The sequence below is a fragment of the Gavia stellata genome, chromosome 8 (assembly GCF_030936135.1).
Source record: "Gavia stellata isolate bGavSte3 chromosome 8, bGavSte3.hap2, whole genome shotgun sequence".
NCBI classification, from domain to species: Eukaryota; Metazoa; Chordata; class Aves; order Gaviiformes; family Gaviidae; genus Gavia; species Gavia stellata.
The window spans coordinates 1,756,588-1,782,424 of NC_082601.1; the positions used below are offsets into that span (position 1 = coordinate 1,756,588).

A 25,837-nucleotide genomic window follows, 5' to 3' on the forward strand; every position below is an offset into this window, starting at 1 on the left:
AAACAAACGAGCAAAAAGCCATAAAGCTTTCCCGACGCTTCCGTTTCCTGCAATAGGTCTTTCCTGGCAAGGATCTGAGGTGGTGTCGTAGGGAAACTTGGCATCCCCGAGTTACAAATGATCACGCTGTGGAGAAGCATCGCATACGTTGACTGTGAACAAGGTCTACTGTTAAAGTAACGCTTCTGCTTCCGTTATTTGCAGGCATTTCCAAACAAAGCCCAGGGAACTAAGTGTTTATTTTATTTCGAATTTCACGGGAACCTGAAGAATTTAATTTCAAACAAAGTATAACAAGCAAGATCTCAGCTAACTGACAATTCAGTTTAAAAAGCAAAAGTAATGGGAGATTTTAAAAGACCTGACCACTTGTATATATTTAGCTACGCTTATATTTCTCTAAATTTTTATTTGTTATAAGCTGCAGTACCCATAAATCAGACTGTTTATGCAGCTGAAGGAGAACAGGAGAACAAAAAAAACTGAACTGGAAAAGACAAAATTCAATCACCACTACATTTCTACAAAAGTTAAGCGGGGGAAAAAAAATCCCTGCCTCTAAAAATTTACTTCAAAAAGTATGTAAGTTTGGATAATCCTCTACAGATGCATTTTCAGTTAAAGATTCTTAGGAGAATGTCCCTTTATGCAAAAGTTTCAAGTGAAATAAAATGGGCTTGACAGCCGACTCCATCAGCTAGCTTTAACTCTGCGACTGGGAGACAGGGGGAAAGTCTCTGACTGCTGAAAACAAGATCTACAACGGACCTAGACCTTTTTTTTCTTTAAGTATCAAAACTTGTTACAGGATCTTTAGGCAGTGATCAGAATCCCTATTTAAATGGTGATAAACATGCACATTTGTATTTTCACATCAAATACACGTGTAAACAGAAGCCGTCTGCTGTGACTAGAAAAATTATTCTGTAAATTCCACTAAAAATAATTCAATGGACTTGGTGAAACATCCCCCCCTAAGCTATTCCACCATCTCAAAGTCACCACACAGACTTCAGGCTTCACTCAACAATAATGATTATAAGTTACTAGACTTAAAAACAAAACCAAACCACCAGAAAACCCCAACCACAAAACTCCCTTCAGTTTTGATACTGTTACAAAACATTTTGAAAGATGTTCTATAAAATTCTATTATTCCAGAAATGTCTATGGATAAACCTAAAAGAAAATGACATCCTGCAGGTAGTTTTTGATATTGGTAGCACCTTCTCTCTATTAGCATTAAAATGCCATTTTTTAAATGCCAACAGCATAATTACGAAAATTTATAACGTAGACATAGATATTTTTATCATTTTAAAGCCTTAGAAATAAAATTTTCCCCGAAGAAGAAATATTTAAATTTTCCCAGGTGATAAGACACACCAGAGGGCATTTTGTTATGTGCTGCAGTGGAAACCAATGGCTGCAAGTTGACAATTTTCAGCTGTTCACCAAATAAATTGCACAGGATCCCAACATTTGCGATGCAGTAACTCTTCTCCTAAGAAAGTTTGCATTAGAAGCCAAATCTGGAACCGGTAAACCCCGGCATTTTCAAATAGCTTCCTTAGGCAACCACTGCTAATCACAGCCATTAATTAACCTGGAGAGGACGCTGCGACTCGCACCTCGACAGGGGTCCAAGGCGGGCGCAGCCCCTGCCGCGGCTCTGCCGGTGGCACCGGTGACTCACCCGTCTAATCTCACGTCGGGCAAACTTCGGTTCAGGGCAATCAAGTCACTGGCCATGAGGTTAAACTGGTTGATTTTGAACAGCTCTTTCATCTTCTCCTGGTCATCCTTCGGAATGAGCACAGCCTTTCCCATCTCTCCGGGTCCTTCTTGGTTTCGAGAAATAACAGCTGTAACCAAAAAGAGCCAACTTTCAGTAGGTGGGCGGCAGTTTTATTCCTCACCAACAGGGAGCCGCCGTCTTTGGCATTCAGCAAGGAAAGTTAAAAAAAGTAATAACACATCACCATTTTCTCTATGCTCCACTGCGAGGTTTTGTCTCTCCCGGATCTGAATTTCTATCTAGATCCCTTCTAAGATGATTAAAAACCCCAGATTTGATCACTTGCAGCTTTTGGCTTTAACCACACTGACAGCAAATGACTGTTCTCAAGAGATTTACACCAGGATTAGAAAGCATAGCACCAGGTTCTCCGTGAGATTCTGCAGCCAGAAAAGGTTTGGAAAACCTATTGAAAATATTTGAAGAACATGTATATTAAACTAATTCTAACCAAGTACTTCTTTTTTATTTAGTTTTAACTACCAGGCATGTGATAGCATAATCCCATCCCTGTAAGTCAACCAGTCAATCCATCCTCAGTGACAAAAAAACCCCATCCATCCTGAAAAATACAGTACCCCAACCCTGACAGAGTATCTTCTACATATTATTAGAGACTAGTTTTGAAAAGTATTTGTACAGTCCGTTTTGAATTTTAAGGAAAATTATAGTATCATCTCATACAAGCACACAAAAATAAACAAGATAGACTGCCTTTTTAAGAAACAGTATATGAAAAGAAAGGAAACATCCCACGTATACAGATAATTATCATCATTATTCTAAAGCAAAAGCCCACCAAAAAATGACAGAATCATCATCCGTTTCCTGCTCCGACCTCAACGTGCAGCTAAGCAGAAGAGGCCCGTGCCCCTCCCAACCCTACTTAGATGCTGTATTGACCAACAGAACACGGAACACCTGAATTTTTGACTGGTTTTACATTCGCACTTTAAATCAGCCTCTTGACTGAGGCTGATTAATTAATACTGATTAATTTGTCTCCAGCAATAGCCATTTCTTGCTCAGGAGCAAGCAGAACGCAACCCTCCCGTGTCTCCAGCCCCGCTGAAGTCGTCCCCGCTGGGACCGCCCTGGGCAGTAACCGATGCTGACGGCGACTTTCACGCTGTGCTTTTTGCAACCAAAAAATAAAATGCTAGAAGAATAAACACTTTTGTACAAAATGTATAGAAAGTAGACTAAGTAACTTTTTAAGAAAAAAAATCTATGATTTTTCCAAGCAAATCAGACATCAGGGCTTGTGAGAACAACCCAGCAGAAATTTACATAAAAGGCTTTTTAAAAATAAATATTATACAGGCACAGAAATTTTTTTTCTGCCGTTCTAGTTTATGCTTCAGTTGAGCAAATAACATTTTACAGTATTATTTGATATATTTTTTTTTATCCCTCCCTTTGATCAGAAGTAGCACATTTACATGCTACAACAGGAAGAAATTATCAGCTCTCGCTGTGATGACACAGCAAGATGAAATTGCTATCAGGTAAACGCTTAAATCTTAAACGTGGTGACTCCGAAGCCCTCCGCACCCGACACGATTTCCTAGGGACGACAGGCTCGGTGGTTAATGTCTATTGGGGTCGGCAGCATCCTCCCGGGAGCTACGCAGGCTGTGGCACCGGCACCAGCACCAATGGCATGCCCGAGATGCTGCCAAATACCTTCTTTCATGTCTGAGCAGAGCTGCTGATGCCTCTCACCCGGCTTTGGGGAAGGAATTAATGACTACGCTACGATATACGTTCCCTAATAGGCAGGATTTTATCTTAGAGAATGCATCTCACGGTCAAAACCATTTAGAAGTACCACCGGAAAGAAATCAAGCATGAGAAGAACGTCTCCGTGCTGTGATTTTGGCTGCCTCCCAGCGCAGCGCTGCACCTCTCCGCAGCTACGCTTCACCCACAGCACCATTGGAAACCTGCCTCGCACATGTACGCGCACAATTATACGTTATATATACTATTAAATTCCTCTCGGAACATTTCGTAAGGTATATTTATGTAATGCATAATACGAACGTAAAACATTTGGGATTAATGGCTGGTAATTAAACTCTGCTGTATCATCACTTTCCGGAGAAATGATGAGACGCCTCAGAGACTGCAATTTGGAGAGCCAGTCCCTCAAGCTGCAAATGTTGTTTATGGAAATAAATTCTGCCTCCTTTTTGCTGGAAGAGGCAGGAGGCACGAATTTTTCTAAATAGCAGCAGAGAGCAGGCAAAAAGAGTCAGCGAGACTGCTGAAACCGTGGAAAAACAGGTTAGAAGCCCAGAAAGAAGCTTGGCCAACGTCCTTCTCCCCAAGAAACAAAACATAAATGGAAAGGAAGGAACTCCTCAAGAGAGGGATGAATGTCTCTGAAGAGGAGGAGGAGGAGTGATGAGAAGGTGAAGGAAGTTTGCTCTTGGGCCACCCTTCACCTTTTGGAAGAGGAATTCCTTGGTTTTCTGCCTCCAAAGCTGTATTTAAGGGTCCGTACTAGCTCCAAGGACTACTACAGACGCTATCCAGAAGACCAGGACCACCCTTCGGTAACACAGCATCAGCACATACATCATCTGCTGGAGAAGCACCAAGAGGCAGAGCACAATGAGGCACCCAAACTAAACGTCTCTGAAATAGTGAGGCGGCATACCAAAATGTTTTTATTCTCTGCTGAAATACTTCAGGATTGGCTAAAAATATCTTAGTGACAATTTTCTCCTATAGAAATCAGAAACTTTTCGTTAAAACAAATTATTTCAGGGAAGAAAAAGAACAAAAATAATTAGAAACTTTTCATTAAAACAAATTATTTGGGGGAAAAACAAAACCAAAAAGAATTGGAAACTTTTCATTAAAACAAATTATTTAGGGGAAAAAACCAAAAATAATTCAGCAACCCACTGTTAGCAGAGTCATTATTACGACAGTAAATTTGCTGCCTCCCGTTGTAGTAAGCCAAATACCAAAATTGTATCTCCCTAAAGTGTGTGGAATACCAACAGTGAAGGCTTTCCTATTCTAAGCCCAAGTAATGGGAAGGCAGCTGTAGAGGATGCTACGCTCCAGCGTCAACTCCCTGTAAATTCATTAGAACTCCCAGCCCTTTTGCAGTGTACCATCAGGGACTCGGACTGAACTCAGCCCGAAAACCTTTGTTTATTCTGCTTGAAAGCATGAGTTATATATTCCCTCACCTGCAAAACTAATTTTCGTTACAAGATTCTGTGTTCTTCTGCTGTTTACTAAGGTCCATCAAGACAGAACTTCAAAGCGATTTTCCTGTCCTGAAGTTTATTAGGAAATTTCTGATTAGTTTTATAAACAGCCTTTCCACTCTCACGGTTTTATTCAAAGCAAACTATTATCAGATTACATTTCAATCACAGCTTACACATACCTGTGATGGAGAAAGATATTTCATTCTGCTATGGTTAAAACGCAGCAACCTCAACTTATTACATCTTTAGAGAAGATGCACAGGGTTTATGAACTAACAACCACGTATACACTACCGTTTTCAGAGGTGCAACTTGAATCCCTACGCGGGACCATCTCCTCTTCCATTTTCTCTCCCATCTTTGAATGGGCAGGTTCTGAGCCCAGAGGCTGTGTAGGGCACAGTCCTCATCTGTCTCAAAGCCAGCAGAGGCGAAGCACACCCCAATCCAACCATATTCAAGTTAGGAAAAATAACACTTTCCACATTCCAAACGGTATGCAAAATATTAAAATAAGAACCAAGTAAACGTCCAATACCAGCCATGGCAGGAGCATTTAGCAAACAAAGATCTTTTGCAAATACTCGATTTGACCAAACGTTTCAGAGAAAATTGAATTTTTGCTAGCACTGGATAGATTTGAGAATCCAAAGATGGTGTCAAAAGTCTTCCAACACCAGATATGTCACCGAAGTCGGCTTTCTAAATGCACAAAGCCACTATCAATATTCCTACTGAATGATCTGTTATTTATCCAACGCAAACAAAACAATTTTATTGGTTTTCCAAATATTGATATTGTCATTTCACCACACTTATGTTCTGCTTCACCCTCTTTCTGGAAAGTACAGCACACTCCATTAGTACAGCATGCTTCACATCAAACTGCCCAAAATGTTTTACGAAACACCGAATTTGTATTCCAGTTTCCCTACCAGAATCTTTATGTAAAACACATATACACGCACACGCTCTTCAATCAGAGAACATAAACAGAACACAGAATCCCTTCATCTAGAGGATTAAAAAAAGAGGGAAAAAAAAAATCTGTTTCTTAAGTATTCAGAATGTATGAACAGTAAAAGAGGCAGCAATCAGTGAATGCACGCTGCTGATTACCAATTACTTCACCTGTACTGCTGCTTATAAGCGAAAATGAGCATAGCAAGCAACTTCCTCACAGAGCACACCTTCAAAAACATCACTCAGAATTTACTGTCAAAACCACCTTTTCTACTTCTTTTCCAGAGCATTGTGAAGATCATTGACTTTAAATGACTCGGCAGTGACTAAGAACGCCAGCCCTCCGCAGCGGCGACGGAAGGATGGGTCTGCACAAACAGGTGCTGCCCAAATGTCGCAAACAATTGCGCAAACCCTCCAACAAGGAGAGGTCTGAGATTTTCCAATCCCTGTTGCCTCCACGTTTTTTCCCCCCCAATGGAAGGAGCTGACTCACCCCCCAGAAAGCTGCGTGTCCCCATCAGGAGCCGCCCGTCCCAGCCCAAACCCCCAGGCAAAAGGCAGTGCTGTCACGTTTCAAAGTGCTTGAACTCACCTCCCGACGCATATCTTAAATAACTCGCAATTGTAACGGGGACCCAAGGGGGCACTCGGGGACAGCAACGATCCTTGGAGCCAGTGTGGAAGAAGCCAAGAGATGTATTTAATTTTTCCATATAAAAATTACCTGGCTGTCTATCAATAAGCTTATTAACACATCTGATCCATAAATACTTTGGGAGTGCTTCTGCTGCCGGTAAGTCGAAAGTTTTAGTGACTACTAAAACCAAAGAGGAAGCAAAAAACTTTGACTCATCTGTTATTTGCTCTTCGTGATGAAAAACCCACCTCAATCCTTATCAGGCTTTCCTCTTGCTGGTACACTCGTACAATACTTCAATGTCACGCTTCACTGCCCTTTGCTATTTCTGCCTCATTCTGTGCTCTGGCCTTGCTGACGGGTCTCCACGGGCTTGTGTTGGTCTTCACGCCACTCCTCGGTAACTTGATGGAGTTTTTATTTACTGTACAACACCTTCCTTAGCTTCAGGGACACAGGTGCTGGCAGTTTTGTCTCATCCTGTACTTCTTTCCAAGCACTGGGACAGGCTGCGGTTTTGACCATACATACAGCAACAGCCCCCTGAACTCGTTTGCGTTTGACTCGCTTTGCGTGAGCTCTTACCCAAACGGGGCTATCGAAGGCTTTCATCCGTCGGCATACCCCGGTTTATAAGCGATCCCTCCGGCAGCACGGGCGGACTGGCAAACTGAAAGTCCAGTTATACTGCTGGCAAAGGGCATCAGGGAGCCTCTCCCGCAGCCAAGTTTGCTGATCTATTTTGCCACTAACAATCTGTATAATGTAAATAAGATTCACTCGAGCTTAGAAATCCTGAAATCGGGAAATCTGCCCATTTCCAGAAGGAAGAGGGGGCCCTCTGTGCGTCCGTGGCGGGGGGATGACAGAGATGAGAGGGTACCAAACGGACAGCAGCATGGACAGCACAGGGATTCGGGGAGCTGGAAAGCATCCCCCCCCACCCCGCAGTAGGGGCAACTGGAAACAAAGGTCCAACACAAGGTTCAAAACCAGCCCCCAGTGAGAGAGAGAGGACATATGAAAAACCAACGAGGATTTATAGGCTGGAGGAACTGGGAAGGTGACTTTTTGTTTACCAGATGAATTCACTTTTACGAGAACTTAACTAGAATACCATATTTTGATTCATACTCAAGATTTCTAACTTGCTTTGACCATATTCGCCTTCACGGAATGAAATGAGTCTCAGCCCATAGTTAACAGCTTTTTGCCAGCTCTATAAACATGCGTGTTTCATAAGGCGTCTGATACAGCCCTAAACATCTTTTAGTGAATGTATAAACCATGTCTTAATCCTCAGCAACCATCAAAGCTCATTAAGTATCTTCCCTGCATACCAGTTACATGAGATGATGCTAAGTCAAACCAATTATTTTTCAGATATCTGAAATACTTAAGGGAATACTCCACTACCAGGGAAAGTTGAAGAAACTGAAACATTTCAAAACTGCCAAGGTCATGTTTTTCACGGCTCTGTCCTTACCCAGAGATACCTCAGCTGAGGAGGAACGAGCAGAACCAATACCTAGAGGAGCCACTGAGATCTGATGCTATCTACACGCTATTTCCTTGGTGTACCCTTGAAATAGCACGAGATGGCTCGTGCTTTAGTAATCAGAGATCCTCTGTCACGTGTGCCTTGAAGATGGAAACGGTTTCAGTATTTTTTTTTTTAAAACAAGCTCCTTATAGTCGTAGCTCAAAGAATTTGGGTACTAATGTCAGAAAGTCTTTCTGCTTTCAGCGTGGATGAGTTTTGGGCAACATGTACTGCGGATCTGAAAGACCACTGTCCATCCTGACACGTGAGGACAAGCTTGAGATGCACACAACAATCCAGTAAAGAGGCAGGACAAAAATACTTCCACACACATATGTAATTACATATGTACACATATTTATACACATAGATAGATGAACACATCCTAAATGGTAAACAAAATAAAGAGAAGGATGGCTGCATGTCGCTGCTGTCACATTAATCCCATTACTGCTACCAGGTCCATATGACAAATACACACCTCATTTCTTCTTTCCACAAAGACTGTATTAGCTCAATCTTCTAATATTAAGAATTCACACTGTGAAAAACCTTAGCAAAATAGAGACCTAGATTCCTCTTCTCCTCTGTAAATCACATTGATTAATGAACTTGAAATTGCGGTCTACTTGTCATTGTTTAAATGTAAGATGAAAGAAAGAAAATGAGAGAAGAATGGGGATGGAAGTGGATCTCAGAAGGTCACCTAAGCTTTCCCCACACCACAAGACACAATTAACTGGACTTAAAACATCCACAGCATATGCGAGTTGTTGTTTTTCGGGGGTTTTCAAATAGTTGCTTTGAAACCTCTGAAGAGAGAGGTTTTTCAAGGAAACCTAGATGAAATCCAAGCAACAAAACAAGTTACTGAATTATACTTGTACCTTGATACACCTGAGGAAATAGAAGAATTTTCATGAGATAAACACATAAGAACTGGAGAGCTGATGCTCTTTGAGAATATTTAAGGGTTGAGCAGAGGTGGACAAAGTTAGAAGTATGTGTGGGGAACTGAGCAAAGAGAAATCCCAGCTAAAGCCAGAGAATGAACAAGCCAGAGGAGGTCGGACTTCTACTGACCAAAAACCAAAGTCCGTGTTGACAATTCAGCACGCAAATTAAGAAAAACTTGTTTGCCAAGTAATTTACAACAGACATATGAAAAACAGAGGAATATACTGTATCAACAGCAGAACTGATGAGACAAAGTGTCTTCAGGCCTCTTCCAGCTTTTACTATTACAATTCAATACACCCAAACCTTTGTTTTGTGTCCATCTGGGAAAGGCTTCCAGTAAATCACAAGACGACACGTCCTTTCCTACATCAGGACAAAGGTCTGTCTGGCTTAGTACACTGTCTCAGAGCACCTGATAGATCATGGCAGAAAAGATAAGACATAATTCTTCCACAGATTCCCCTTTGCTGAGGTGAGGGCTGTACCCAGACCGTTGTGTTCCATACATTGCCAGCAGCTTGCGTGCTCCCTTTTTAAGTCTATTTATCTTTTTGACGATGAACTGCATGACTTAACTGAGCACCGCTGGCAATAAAAAGTGCCTCCTATTTGCTCTGGATTTGCTATCTCACATTTTTATTGGTTTTTACCACTGTGAATCCCTAATCAACCTTCTCTGCCTATTTATGCCTTTACAAATCCTCAGTTTATCCTTCTTTGCTTACTGCTTTTCCAAGCGGTAGAATTATTTAATTTAGTCTCTCCCCACAGAGAGGCCAAGCAGTACCTGAAATCAGCGCTCCCTGCCTTTTCTGAGCCACGGGTTTCAGCCCGTCAAGCCGAGCTTGGTTTGAGTCAAGCACCAAAAAAAGAAGTGCTTTTGTCCTTCAAGGGCGTAAATTCATATGCTTCTAGCAAAGCGAACGAGGCTGCTGTAATGGGCAGCAGAACTCTTCTTTTGCGATCCTCTTTCAAGATCTTGCAACCAGAGTAATCTGGTTCTCTGCAGACTTCTATACCTGGTCACACCGGTGTAATTTCAGAAGGAGCTGTATACACTTAACGCTTTGAGGGAGGCATCTGTATGCACCTCACTGTGCTTCAGTTAACACGACTTAATAGTCACAACTAAGGAGGAGCAGTGATTCAGCAGTTTTCCTTAACTTCAAGTATTTTTGAAGCGTGTTTTTTTTTTTTTTAAAAGTGTCTATCAAAAATAGCTTTACCTCCAAGCACAAGAATTAACAGCTCATCTCTTCAATGACCATCTCTGTGCACGCAGGGATAATGGAACCGACATGAAGCATGCCCGCAAAGAATAAAAATGCTATTTTTCCAGCATTCCGCCTGCAGACATTTTTCATCATCTGTCAGCAGAGATAGGCCTCCTTTGGAAATGAAAACAACCCCCTCACAAGGGCTTATTAGAAGTGCTGAGGTCTTTGGTGGAGTGGAGAATAGAAAGCACAAAATTCTAGATAAAGAGAAAGAAAAGGGGGAAGAAAGCAAAGCCCAATAGGTTTTAAAGCATCCAATTTATTTAAGAATTTAGCAAAGGCACTGCACAGGGACTCTTGCACAAATAAGCATGGCAACACTCAGAAGATACAAGGACTCATCACCCATCCCTTTTTTTGGTTGGTTTTTTCACGCCAAATGTTCATCTTCCCTGCTTATACTTCGATGGCAACACCCGCACTTTGGTTTTGAGTAACAAATAACACCGCAAAAGTAATGATGCTGTTCTGCAGACAGCAGCGCGGCGAGCAGGGGCAGCTCTTCCGTGGGGGGCAGCGGGGTCCATCCCCCCAGAGCTGGGTCACCCCTGCATCTGCGTCCCACCTTCCTGGGCTGAGCTCAGATGGGAACACCCCAAAAACCTGTTGGTCTCTTTTGGCATCCCTGGATGCAGAGCACAGCCCCACCATCAGCTCGTCCCACCCGGACACGGCGAGGAGAAGGACCGCAGCCCGCAGTACCGTCCCAGTGGCACCTCCAGCCCCCTCAGTGACACGTAGGCAGCAGTGACGAGTAGAAGCCACAGCTTTTTGGTGTAACCCTTTGAAGGGCGAGGGCGATCTGCGGCTACCATGTACAAACATAATCAATAGGCACCACAAAAAACAAAGAATACCCGCAGCATCAAAAAGCATTTTCTTGTTGCAGAAACTGTCTAGCCAGTAAGTTATCCCAATCTTCTTCACGTATTATTAATTGGCTGAAATTTCTAAAAGAAGTCATCAGAAATACCACTTCATTCTTTTCCACTACAGATGAAAACCTTGTTTCCTCCCACAAGAGCAACGATCAGACTGGAGAGCTTCAAAACTACCAGTTCGCTGCACAGGCTGCGAGCCGCCCTCCGAAATCTGAAATCTTCCTCCGTAGGGATGTGGTACACCCCCAGCCATGGGCTTACATACCACCTCTGCAGGGAGGAACCCACGCACCTACGCAGGGCTCAGGAGAGCTGGGTGTCTGTGAAGGCACCTTCATGAGCAGAAAACTCCTTTTTTCAGGGTCTAACTTCAGCCCGAATCTCGCTCATTCTGCAGCTACCAGGCTCATAAGTAATTGGAAAGGAAAAATTCAGTAAGAAACTGAGGAAATAATTACATTATTGCTGTTTGGAAAGATAAAAACAACTAGATGAGGATAAAAATTGATCTTAGTATAGAGATAGGAAAGGCTGTGGCGTAAGGGGTGTAAGCCACATGCAACTACCATCTGCCTGAGACGCAAAGTCCTCTCGGACATCCCCGTACACCGAATATGTAGAAGATAAAATGTGAGTGGCTTATTGGTAAATATATCTCAGTACATGATAATTTGTCTCTACTCATGATGAAAAATTTGAAAAACATATTTCATAAATGAACTTTTGATTGAAACCTGAGTATTTAACAGGTAGTGCCATAGCTGGGACCCGGACACCAGGCAGAACTGGCTGCTGCCCCTCCTGCTGCCCAGCTGCTGCCTCCAGCAGCACGGACGCCCCGTCTTTCCAGACGCAGGTCATGAATTACGCAATTCCTAGTTATCACTGATTTATATTTTACTACAATACTAATATCACAGAAACACTAAGGTTGGAAAAGTCCTGTAAGATCATCAAGTCCAACCATATGAGGTATAAAATCAATCATTCTTGTCTCATTCTCAGAGGAATCTTAGAAAAACCTGTGCTTGGGATTCTCCAATGCCGCACGCTATCTTTAGCTAGGCAAGCTGGCAAAATAGCTACACCCGTAGGAAGATGCTCCTAACTTTGATGCACCCTGAGCTCAGCCTCGTTCCGCTGCCCCAGGTGCCCATCAGGGGATGAAACGTGATGGCAAGCATCTCCTCCTTCCAGCAAGGAGCTGCTATAGCTCTGTTACGTGCTGTTTAACACCATTTTGTAAATTCTAGGAGCTTGCTCCTCCTACAGCTTGCCGGCCCCGGCCACTGGCACTGCACTTCTCAGGAAAACCAGGAGCCTGGCCGCAGACCTTGGTGACAGAATCACTAAGGTTGGAAAAGACCTGTCAGATCATCAAGTCCAACCACCACCCCAACCCCACCATGCCCACTAAACCATGTCCCGCAGTGCCACGTCCACACATTCCTTAAACACCTCCAGGGATGGGGACTCCACCACCTCCCTGGGCAGCCTCTGCCAGTGCTTCTCCACTCTCTCAGGAAAGACATTTTTCCTAATATCCAGCCTGAACCTCCCCTGGCACAACTTGAGGCCATTTCCTCTTGTCCTGTCGCTAGTCACTTGGGAGAAGAGACCAACACCCACCTCCCCACAACCCCCTTTCAGGCAGTTGTAGAGAGCGATGAGGTCTCCCCTCAGCCTCCTCTTCTCCAGACTGTCCCGCAGTGCCACATCTACACGTTTTTTGAACATGCTGCGTTTTCACACGGATGGGGTCTGCAGTGTTAACGTGGCTGCTCCCCCAAGGGCTCAGGGACGACTGTCAAACCGCAGTTTAACTGGAAAAGAATCGACGGGGCAGCTGGAACTGGAGAGGTGGAGATGGGTCTGTAATAAGGAAAGATGGCAAAAAATCCTCCCCGTCCACCATGCCACCCCGCCAGCCAGAGCAGCATCTGGACGCAGGCAGAAGCGACATCTAAAAGACATGACAAAAGAGACCTAAAGACTGCAGTATTTCTGATGGCTCTGTTACAAACGTTCCCTCGCCAGACACTCGGTTCCGCGTGATTTGGGTTCAGACATGCACACGTAGGAAACATTAACTGGAAAGAGGGTAACCCCTATAACCAGGGGGCTCTTCTGAAAACACCATGTCCCCCCCAAGGATGGGGGCTAGCCTCATGGGAGAGCTGCGATTCACAGAGGTGCGATGCCGGTGGTCTCCCCAGAGCCCGTTTTGGGTGATGACACATCGTCGCTGGGGTAGCCAGGACAAAGAGAAGCTCAAAGATCCCAGATGTGGAGGTGGCTGCCCAGCACGATGAAACCCAGCTGCAGGTGACAAAGTGGAGCCTCAAACAGGGTGCGAACGGCTCCCCACGCCGTTCCCCACCTGCAGCTTGCTGCTTATTGTCCCTCAGTGCGAACAGTCCCACTGTTTTAAAAACAACAGCAGTTTGTGTCTATACACAGTATACAGTCTTATTTTCTAAATAACAATGATTTGGTATTACTAAAATTACTTTCGGTATAGTTTCGCACAAGAGAACTGATTCTGTGATTCTGTGAACTGCAGGTTTTCAACTGCAATCGGAAACATCGCCAATGTGACAGAGCAATAGAGCAAATCTATTTTTTCAAGAAAAAGTTGTCCTACAGTATTAACTCCCTTGGGTTTTTTCCTACTGCACTGCTAAACAATATTCAGGGGGAAAGACCACATAAGGAACTGTCCTAGGCCATGTAATGCTGCTCGTTGGTTATAAAGCAGAACACGGTGAATGCCAACTCTACCTTTCCAATGGTTTTGCTTGAGCATCCAATTAATAGCTGTGTAGCCTGATCCATACAGCCCTGCCTCCCGGTGCTGCTGGCAACGGTGACACGCAGCAGCATTTATCCAAAATTCAGGAAAAACCATCACAACCTTCACCCTGACTTCAGAAAGCAAAGCACGCTGAAGCTAAGGAACACTCCCGTTCCATCTCCCAAAACACACGTCCAATGTCACAGTCACCGGGAGTAGTCCTGACACGGTGTGACACATGACAACCTCCATCGTTGCTATTTTATATTTCTAGGTACATCACTATTTGAATCGCAGTAACCTTTATTTGCCTGCTACACAGAAGGCTGGGGTTTTTATTTGGTTGGTTTGTTTTTTTAATCCTGAAAAATAATTCTCTCTCGGTTGCATCTCCATAGTGGATATAAGAATCTCAATGTAATCCTGATGTTTTAATCACAAATAATTAATTTGTTGCCATAAACTCCATACAGAACTCAATAAACTAAAGGATCAATTCACAGTCCTTTGCCATTTACATGATGTATCTCTGCTCCTCGGAACTACACACAGACTTATCTTAATCCAGAACATAAAGAATTCTAGTTTTAATTATACTGTAGTGATAAATCCTGTAAAGCTGTCATAAACATCATTAAATAGATCATTTACTCACAGTATTTCTCAACTTATGAGTTCCATGATTCTGAAAAAAATGAACATTGCTTTCCAATACTAAAAGCATCAGAACTCATTGCAACTTCTGTCATAAATACACTTTTTTTTTAGCATTTCTGCTACACATGTTGTCTAGAGACATACCAGCCTACACTTACTGCTGCTGATAGCCTCAAGGCAGGATGCCTGAAGAGGTACAAGGACATCTGGAGTGAGAGAATAAACCGAACATCAGATTTTTAAAAACCTACCATTTCTGATAGATGTGAAGCCTACTGACAGATAACTGGCTGACGTTTCTAAGAGAGAAGATCGGAAAGGAGGCATCTCCTCAAAAAAATACATCAACTCATGAACATTCTTCATAAATTCCGAAGAAGCCTACGCACAGTTAAATGACGCAATCTAAAGTTAGAAGGTCTCCAGGGTTACTAGCCTTGTTTACTACACTGCAGTAATAGCTGCTGCTAGATCTTGATAAAAATTCAAAGTCTAATTAAATATCATACTAGTTCAATGCCATTCAGAACCGTAGCTGTTCTTTTTAGCAAATCAGCTGTAATATAACTTAGGAAACCACAGATACTGGGCTGAGCAGTCAAACTCTTCAAGAGGATAAAAACAACTATTCACTCTAGCCCACCCCCTTCCAATCTTACTGTACGATATCGAATTGGTTCATAAACAGTATCGTTATGAATGTGACAATGAAAGGCTCATATCTTTTTCAAAAAAACACAGCACCTCCAGGTATTGCTTGCTTTAGTTTTCCGCTATAATGGACTTTAAGACAAACAAGAGAGTGAAGCAATGTGAAAGCCCTGAGATCAGGCGATCGCTCCACCTCTGAAAAAGTCTCTCAGTAGGCTGAGGAAAGGCGTTGAGAAACCGTAGCCTCCGTGAAACCTCAATGGTTGTATCACCAGCCCTGAAAGAAGAAACTAAACATATTATTCCCAATTATTTTGTCAAATGGTTTTGTTGTAATTCCGTTTCATAAGGAATCACTCTTTTCTCCTCTAGGTGGGCCATCAGAAGATGCTGCTCTGGCGGCTGCTGCCCTGAGCTGCATCAGGGTTCATCTCCCCCCGAGCTGCCAGCCGCCCTCAGGGGTACCCGCAAGCACTGGTCAGGTCGCATTTACAACAGCAAAGCCAAAAAACCTCCCAAGCAGCACCCTGCCTTCGCTAACTCCTGGTTACGACTGTAAATGGGCAGCATAGCCATCAGAGGAAAGAGAGGGGATTAGTTTTTCTTAGGAAGAGCTCTGGGAAGAGAAGTGGAAGGCACTCACCATGCAGAAAGCCAAAAATCCTAGTAAAGAGGGAAATTAAAAAGAAGGGAAGGGTGAGAGTGAAATCAGCTGTGTCCGCTAGTGGCTTGGGGTCTCTTCCGCAAGCTCACGTCACCAAGCAGCAGCTTTCTGCTGAGAGTACCGGCTATGACTGCTTCACCAGGAATGTCCAATGCCAAGACTGAGGGAAAGCCCCGAGCAGGCGTTACACACAGGCATGGGGACAGGGACAGACTAACAGAATCACAGAAAATCACTAAGGTTGGAAAAGACCTGTCAGATCACCAAGTCCAACCACCACCCCAACCCCACCATGCCCACTAAACCATGTCCCGCGGTGCCACGTCCACACCTTCCTTGAACACCTCCAGGGATGGGGACTCCACCACCTCCCTGGGCAGCCTCTTCCAGTGCTTCACCGCTCTCTCAGGAAAGACATTTTTCCTAACATCCAGCCTGAACCTCCCCTGGTGCAACTTGAGGCCGTTTCCTCTTGTCCTGTCACTAGTCACTTGGGAGAAGAGACCAACACCCACCTCCCCACAACCCCCTTTCAGGCAGTTGTAGAGAGCGATGAGGTCTCCCCTCAGCCTCCTCTTCTCCAGACTGAACAACCCCAGCTCCCTCAGCTGCTCCTCATCAGACTTTTTTCATTTTTTTTTTCCATTTGCCCCCTCCACTGTAGGAAAAAATATCTTGGACGAAAAAAAAATCTGAGAAAAGGAGAGGATCCACAGGGAAGCATCCATTCGGGAGTACTCTGGGGCAGCCTGCTGCCCCGTAAGCCGGCAGCGCTCAGACACAGCAGCCGAGCAGCGACAGCAGCGATGCTCTCGCCTCCCCAGCCAGCCGGCTGGCACGGGCAGGGATGGGCCCCGGCCTTCGGAGGAAAAGAAGGGATGCATGTGAACCACACGCTCATCTATCACCTTGATGGCTGTGTTTTATAAATGAATCCTGGGCTTGCAGATACAATGAGATACAAGTTACCTCTCTGAAAATAATTATAAATGAGCAATAACCCAGGAAAGACGTATTAGTACATCAATATTAATTCAGATGTAATGGAAATATCTAACTGCTGCTAAGTGCTAAGCAAGCAAAAGCCGATGGAAAGCGAACAGGCTGAGGGTCAGCCTGCCATGCATTTTGGGCCACGTTTCAGAAGTTCCTGCCGCTCGACAAGAGACTCCCTCGCTCAGGGGGTCCTTCACACGCTCCTGCTGCCCTCCTGCCCACCGTGGGCACCACGCAACGGGTGCTCTTCATAAAGGTATTTTATGCTGCCCTAATGGCATTACCTACACAGCATGTATCTACCGCTTGTAGTTCTACCGGCCTGCACAGGTCTTTGTCGAACAAGTTTGCATACGTAAGTCTGTGCCATTTTTTGCTGCAGCAGTAGTGGTTCTTTATTTTTAAAAAAATCACCACTACAAACAAAGCCAAAAACACTGAAGTAAAGGTAGAGTAACTAATGTAAGATTAACAGTGACAGTCAAACCAGTCTTCTGCAAAACAAAATTAAGCAGACAGTAATTGAATGGAATGAGGGTAAGAGGCATTTCATTTATTCTTATTTTTTAAATCTTCCCTGACCCCCTTTGGCTGGCATTCTTGTATTTTGTAGTGCCTTATAAAGTCAAACCGCTACTGACATATAGTTTTTCTATCTCGGCATTTTATCTGCTTTCATTAACACGTTTGTCTTTTCCACATATATGAAAAAAGCAACGTTTAATAGTTGCCTGAATCGATCTACACGTATCTTCAGTACGTCTTCAGTAAAATGTTCCTTGTGGCTGCTCCGCATTTTCTTCCTGTAGGGCTGAACAACTCAATGTTTTTAGTCTACCACGCTATACTTAAACAAGGCAAAACTTTGGAGGGGAAAACACTTCTTGACTTTTCTTACTTGCTTTGTGAAAAGTCTGTCAGGTAAGTCCCCCAGGCGGGGGGGCCGCCGCCGCCTGCCCGCTCGGCTCCACACGGGACACAGGAGGGATGCTGTAAACAGCATCCTGCCCCCTCCCTACCTCCAACCAACGGCAAATTTTACCACCCCAAATTCAGTCATAAGCAGGAAGGTGCTGAGGATTCCCAAACGCAGGGCATCCCAGATGTCGGAGGGTTCAGGAAGAGGCAGAGAGAGGCAGGAGAGCCTGTGATGCCCGTGGGACATCCCCCAGTGCCACGGGGACCCGAGCGGGGCCGAGGGCAGCAGGCTTCCTCCTCCACATCCCCAAATCGCCCCTCCCTCAGAGCCCTACCCGTGCACCCACCTGCGGCTATCAAAAGCAGCCCCCCTAAGGCATGCCTGAGGAAGAGCAAGTCAACACGTACGCGTCCATTTGGTAATGAACACGAGGATTAATTGCTTTCAGGACAACTGCCACTTGAATCGACATGCTGTGAGCCCGCAGCCGGGACACATGCAGAGCACTGTACGTTACCCTAATTGGTATTTGATGCTAGGCTTGATGGGGAATTGTGTCATCTTTCGGCAGCAGGCATCAATCGCCTGTGCACAGAGGCTACGGACTTTGGTCCAGCCCAGAAAATGTTCTTTCAGTGAAAGCAAAAAGGACCTTCTTTCTGAAGAGCCTTGTGAAGAAGCCTTGAGTTGCTTGCTTAAGAAATCTCCTCTCTCCTTGACAAATTCATACTCCTTGCTAGCAAGGGGAAAAACCATTTACAGGTGGGAATGGGTATTTGCAGGATTTTTTAATACTGAGTCTCCAGGAGTGGTGGGGCAGCGCAGAGGGACCCGTCCCCGGACGGGCTCCCCAGGGACCCCCACAGGGAAGCTGAACACTGGGACCTGCAACCGCACCTGCACGCCAGGACCTGCAATCTTAAAATGTCGCACTTTCATACTAATTATTGCTATGTTCCACTGATGGAATGGTTTCCTACAGGAAAAAACAGTTTTAATGAAGTATTTCATTATTGCAAAGAGGTCAGCTAAATTTGACGTGATTGTAAAAACTGATATGCCTTTTTAACAAATATTGTGCTTTATTAAGTGTAATGAAAGTTAAATGCAAAAAAGACATTTTTCTTCACCTGAAAGAATCATAGTTCAATTTCCCTTATAAGAAAAGCTACTGAAAAGTTTTACATTATCAAGAAAAACACTTCCCTATCCAGGCCCATTGACCTAAATCACGGTGTCTGCTTGCTAATAAGTCTTCTTTTTATGACTAGTTTAAACTTGCTAAGTTGTAGAGGCTCTAGTAAGTCCTGTACTACTGTGTCACAAATTATTGCAACTCACGATTTACACAAAAGAAAAAAGGAAGATTGCCAGTTGCCACAGACAGTAAATCACCCTGGTCTAGGGAGTGATACCTCTTGAATTTTAGACCTACGTTGGTCGTTTCTAGATTTGCACCCTGTAACTGAGAACATAACTAGAAAATAATAAAGCAAATATGCACCTGTGGTTCTTTGTGTTATGATCAGTGGCTGTGTTCATATAACAAAGAGTAACGGACAGCTAGTTTTTTCATTTGCAAAGCCATTCAGTAAAGGATAGCTCCCCAAGCAAACCACACTGTTAACAAGGAGTAGACGAAGCACGAGACAGGGAAGCATCCCGTGAAACCCCTGGGGAAACAACTCCTTGCGCAGGCACTGAAGTAGTGGCTGGCACTACGCAAGTCATGCGTTACCACGCAGCACATCTCCAGCACGCCGAGGCGTCTTCCTTGCAGAGACGATTTCTTAGCCATCCCCTAAAATGAATGAATTCTTCAAAGCCTCCCAATGACAAAAACCTCACCTTTCTTCCGGAACGCTCCAGTCTTGCTGGTTAAAGCCAAGTCTCGCATGTCATTCCAGACTGTTGGCCAGGAGCTGGCTACCTTTCTCCCGGTCAGAGGAGAGCAGGAGCGGGCACCCACCGCAGCGGGAGCCCCGGGGAGGCACGCTGAGCAGCCACCCAGCCGGTCTGCACGGGGGGGGTCCTCTTCCCTAAGGCTGTCTCTCATTACAAACGCTGCTCAATCAGCTGGGGACCTACTGCTTCCACCCTCCGGAGCTCTGCTGCTTTCCATATCGAAGTCAGGCCGAACTCCAATAAAAGCAGTGAGCTAAGGATGAATTCCCACAGGGTCTATAGCCTCCAAGGACACGCGCTTCTCCCCTCCAGCCAGGCTATGCTCTGTGCAAAATTATACATCAGGCTAATTAGTCACTTCCTAGCATGAGGTAATGCAATCACACACCAGGGTTTGTAAGTAGGAAGGAAAATCCAGAGGAGTCGGATACTGAAAACAACCTCGAAAGACATTATCTCGTTTCTAATTAAAGGCAAGGAGAAATGAAAATAGATTCATAGCCATGTGTTAAAATTTTAGCAAGGCTTATTATTCAGGAATACAGAAAAAAGAGTTGAAGACCATAACATGAACAGCTACAGAATTTGGCACCGACTCCAGAGACAGCACAGGTGACTGTCAGACCCACGGGGAGGAGCGCGAGGAGGGGGGCAGAGCCCCGCAGCCCCCCGCACGGCTGGGCGCCTGCGCAGTAGGCACCAAAGGGCTGCACCGCGGAACGAGAGGACAAAACGCTTCGTTGACGGCGGTACCTTCAGGATGCCACCCGAAGAACTTCCATAGTCAGAAAACTTCTCCATCAACTCCCATTCGTGGATTAACGGGAGGTTAAGGGCCAAGCTGATATGGAATCACATTGATTTGGTCTTCCAATGACAACAGGATGATCTGTAGTATAACAGGGGCTTTTTTAACTCACAGGCATTGAATTCTGCAATGTTATTATTTGCATCAAAATTTTAAACATCAGCTTTCTGGCCGCACACATCCCATCTTAATCCTATTAGGAAAAGCTGTCTAAGGATGAAGAAAGGACCAGATTACCCTTTTCATAACAGTGACACATCCCACCATGGACTGACTTCATCCCTAATTTCTCATCTACATGCACCAGCCAAGTGACCAGTCTATACAGAAAGGGACGAATAAAGTTCAGCCAATACAGATTATATCCTGAAGATGCACAGGAAAAAAAAGAAATATAACTGGAAAAAAATAAGCAATCTGAGCTTAAACTGGAAAGTGTCCTAACAGCAAAATAACTGGAAAATTCAAACTTGTACCTGAACACCATTACGAGTTGGTTTTCCAAACCCAAAGCAACATACACTTAGAAGGGAAGCACAGAGGTAACGCATGTGGTAGAGAAAGTTTTGATTTATAGACAGGAAAAGAATCAGGCTTCAAAAAAAAGTCTGTCAATCTCTCCATCAGTCCCATTTACTGCATGCAAATCCCAGTCCCCATAGACACCTCATTCGGTATAAAATCTGTATTAGTCGCCTCGAATCCATGAGCTACAATACGCTGTTCGCATGACTCATGCTTAGTTTGAGATTTCCTAAAATACGAATTTCACGTATTTACCCGAGGTCTGCCTGGAATGAATTAGCTGGACTATGCAATGAGAAAACAGAAGAGTGCCCTCCAATTGCTGTGAATATAAGCGGCGGAAGAAGCAGTTTTTCTCCTTTGTCCTTCGCTGGGAAAGATCACCCAGCAACACCCAGCACCGAAAGGAAGTAACATACCTGACTGCAATGCAACAGCAATTAGAACTGGACGACAATAATGGACACTGAACTGTTATTTTTTTCACTAGTTTTCAGTCACCTCATGCAAAATATGCTAACCATAACATCAGAGGAAAAAGTGATACCGAAGTGCCACATGAAAAGTGTCAGAACTGCAAATCCACAGTAACACACCTGCGTACGCTGCATACACACGCACACCAGGTACATACGCAGGCGTACTGTGTTAAGCATATAAAGAGAAGGTTAAAACAGAAAACATGCAGCTTGAAGGGCCAGGGACCCTAGGAACAGATCCCATCACAATTGCAATTTAGGACAAATCACTCTAACAGAGGTATTTGGAGGGGACAGGATCACCTTTTGTAAAGCAAACAATATTCCCTTTAAAGTCACTAACAGGCCAGACATGTACTGGGTAATTCCAGAAATAATTCTTCTACTGTTCCAGGAGAGCGCACACATTGCTTTTCTCAGGTTAAGCTGTAAGATATTAAAAGGCATCTTTTTTATATATGTATTTATATGTATGGGACTATGTAACCTAGCTTTTATAAAATATATTTAGATTTACTATCACCACATTATTTTCTTCTAATTTATTATTTTTTCAAGATGGCATCTGCTTTAGAATTTAAACCAGAATATTTTTTTTGCTTTCCCAGTTAATGAGAGAACGCCCTGGACGTATGGTACCTTCTGCCTAGGCTGCGCCGAGCCAGATGCTCTGCTTCACTGCACTGACTGCTGATCACCAGTATGATACCAGTTTGTAGACAGAGCCAATAATTCTTCCATACACAAAACTAATCATTCTTCCAAGCAACTGCATCCTGCATGCAAACACCGGATGGTTTAATTAAAGCTCTTGATGCATTTTTAATTGCTGAAATAGATTAAGAAAAAAGAGACTGTTTATAAACGACGAATTCAGTCAGGCTGATCGCATGTATACAGCCTACCAGGGATGAGCGATACAGCACTATATTTTTAAGGGGAGCTCACTGTACAATTAACTGCACTTTATGGGCACACTCTTTTCCTTTAAATCAAGAGCTGTTTAAAGAAAAAATTGCATAAAACCATTTAAAAACTAATTTGTCCTTAACAACACACTTCTAATACAGATATATATTGAATTTTTCTATGGTTTATATTGAAAGCTTAGTTTTCTATGGAATATAATCTTTCACAAGATATGTTCCTGGAGGAGAAAAATCGCACAACTACAAATACATAGCTGTATATGTACCCAGGTTTCTTGCTTAACTACAAATGCTGAGAAAGAAGTTCGCTTGAGTCATGAAAGCCAGAAGAACTGTCAGAGAAACAGCTCCAATGAAATTAGGACAATATCATAACTAATGTCTTCCAGCTGGCAACATATTTCAATGGAAAACCAGAACTGTAAAATGAAAAAAAAAATCATAGAATTAAATTAGGCAGAATTTTTCTTGTCACTATTTCCCAGCTGAACCTGTATGAAATTTTGTCGAGAACCCTTTTTTTCTTAACCTGAGAAGAGTCACTTTCTCCCAATTCTGCCATGTATTAATTGTACTTCTAGAATCTGCACTAAACCTGCTCCACAAAGTCAGGAAATTCATTACACTAAGTAATGAGGGATGAATGCACTCACATTAAAAACACGGTAATTCCAAAATTAGCTTGCATTTTACCCCCTCATCCTTTGCCGCCAGAGCAAAGCGGTACCGGGACGTTACAGAGAGTCCAGAACGCTGCTGTTTTTCATTTAGATTAAGGCACGAACAGTTCAGCTCCTCCCCGAGGCGGGCAGCAAAGCCCCACAGCCAGCAGCAAAGGGGGCAATGAAGAAGGAAACCTGCAGCGCGACACCAGGCTCACCGACCCGCTCTCGCCTTTGCTTATTCTGCTTTTCACTGCAGTACGCCAACTGTCCCACTTTAAACGCCTCCGTTAATTCTGATCGATGCAGTGATTAAATAAAGCAAAAGGCAGGTGAGACGCCAGGTGAAGCGCACTGCGGTAATCTGCCCGGCGCTCGAGCAAGGACGTACCACCACATTGAGTTTCATCTGCCATGGCCAGGCTGGAGATGTCGTCTCCTCTAAAAATGGGGCGGGAGACACGATTTGCATGAGTTGCAGGCGGAGGGGGGGGGGGGAATAAATAAAAAAATCAACTCCTAAATTCCACCACAGTTTGCACCAAACTCATCTCTCCCCTCAGAGGAGGGATCAAGTGGGACAATGTAGTGGGACACAGGGAGAACCAATTCTCATCCTACACCTCAGAGAGAAACACTTAGACTTGAAAGGTCCAAACACCTGGGAGCGAGGTCTTGATCTCCCCGTAGCACTTGAACCATCCGCAAATATTAGTACAGGTAACACCGTCATCACTTACTGAGATGCACTGTTAGGGAAGACACCATCGCAGACCTGCTTTGACACCTGGGATCAGTCGACGGGCTGAGCCCCTCTTCCCCCCAATAGGGACGACTTTGGGTAAGATTCAGACACTCAGCTATACCAAGTTTCTCCCCCCAGGAGATTTAGCAACCTCTGTACAGTTGTTTTCTGATTTAATGCGCTTGTAGTCGGCTATATTATTCATATTAACACTTGGCTATACCAAGTGTTTCCCTAAGGAGATTTAGAAGCCTTTGTGATTGAACACATTTGTAGCCAGGCTATATTACTCATATTCTTGCTATTTGTACCACCTTTGTGGGCAGTAGTTCTATCACTGGCAATCCAAAAGAACTTGTGCATCTGTCGCTTTAATAAACTACACTATTCATGAATCTAGCCGTGAGAGTTCTCATTGAACGCGACCAAATTCCTTAAGGGTGGTCGTGATAGTTCATGCAACGCGGCTGGAGTGAAAGTGTATGGAGTTACAAGTGCATCTGTAATCACTGGGATTATATATGTATATATAGAACACGATCAGACTTGTAACACAAGGAATTGGGCATCACTCAGAATCTAAGCCTAGCTGCCCCCAGCCCCTCTGATATCTGAGGACCAGCTCGGAGGCAAGGGGGTTTATTTTCTGCCAAATTGCTCGGTCCTTTAACGCGACAATCAGCTGATAGATGGACCCTTCTCAGGTCAGGCCCGTGTGCCAGGAAAGCTTGCCTTTTTCCCTTCCACTATATCAACCCAATAATAAAAGACACACTACCCTTCCTTACAGGCTTATCTCTCGTTAAAAGCCGATGACCATTGGGGCTGCAATCACCTGGGGATTATCCCACCTTTCCTGTAAGCAGGCTGCTGTGCCCACCTAGTAGGAAGGGTCATGGGACCCTCAGGCACAGAGCAGGACATCGCGCTGAGTAACGCACAGATGTGCGGGAGCCACCCGGCCGTGCACCACCAGACAAGGGCATAATTGATAGGAAATTGCCGGCAGTGCAGAACAAAGGTCTGCTTCTTTTGTCACGATTTTTCAGTGGTTAGCGCCTGGGATGGGCACAAGCACCAGCACTTGCTGCAACAAAACTTGCAGTGAAGGGGCATGTACAAATTTCACAACATACCAACAAATCAGAGGTAGAATAAAAAAAATAATAGACCTCTAATGAGAGGCATTAAGATGGCAAAATTAACATATTACCAATTCCACAGAATATTAACCTAGTTTAGAAAAAAGTCAATATATATACACAGAAAGAATAACCAAAGAAGATTTGAAAGATTACAGTGGCAAAAATTAATCCAGTAAGACAGAAGAGGGACAGGAAATGTGCAGCCAACGAAAACAAATTTGTAAAACGCAAAACCAGAAACCCAGTAGCCAAAGATGATCAGATGTCAGACGAAATTAACTCAAAAGCAAAGAGGGTTTCACAGTCAAGGAATTAGCGTGAGCAGCCATGTGTGCGGGCAAAGCAAAGAGTCAGAAATTTCTACGCAAACTCAGTCTAATTATATTTTAAACATGGGCTTCTAAAACTCAGTAAAACCTATTTTCAGCACAGCATGAAGTCTGCAGGAAACCAGACAGACTGCATTTAGAGGATACATAAATATGTTTATTCTTCTGAAGGGGTTTTGTGGGGGTGTGACATCTTGTGTGTGTTTCAGCAGTTATGTATGGCTGCAACAGATGAGAAAATTGTCAATTTTGTAAAGCATTAGCTAAATTAATGGATGTGCTAGCATCACCATTATGGTAGCGTGTAGTATAGGGTCTAAAGATTAAAAGACTT

The 25,837-nt window shown here is 43.9% G+C and overlaps 1 protein-coding gene across 5 annotated transcripts in view; it reads right to left on the reverse strand.

Annotated features, from left to right (window-relative positions):
* Positions 1–25,837, reverse strand: part of GALNT13 (polypeptide N-acetylgalactosaminyltransferase 13) — a 136,451-nt gene that overhangs the window by 87,956 nt on the left and 22,658 nt on the right. For 3 of the 5 annotated variants that reach the window (XM_059820353.1, XM_059820351.1, XM_059820350.1), the window contains exon 2: positions 1,697–1,865. In XM_059820353.1, the coding sequence (XP_059676336.1) occupies positions 1,697–1,865 (169 nt within the window). Of the gene's footprint in view, positions 1–1,696; positions 1,866–10,746; positions 10,752–17,279; positions 17,302–18,807; positions 18,823–25,837 lie in introns of all 5 variants that reach the window. The other 2 variants (XM_059820354.1, XM_059820355.1) reach the window with 2 other exon arrangements.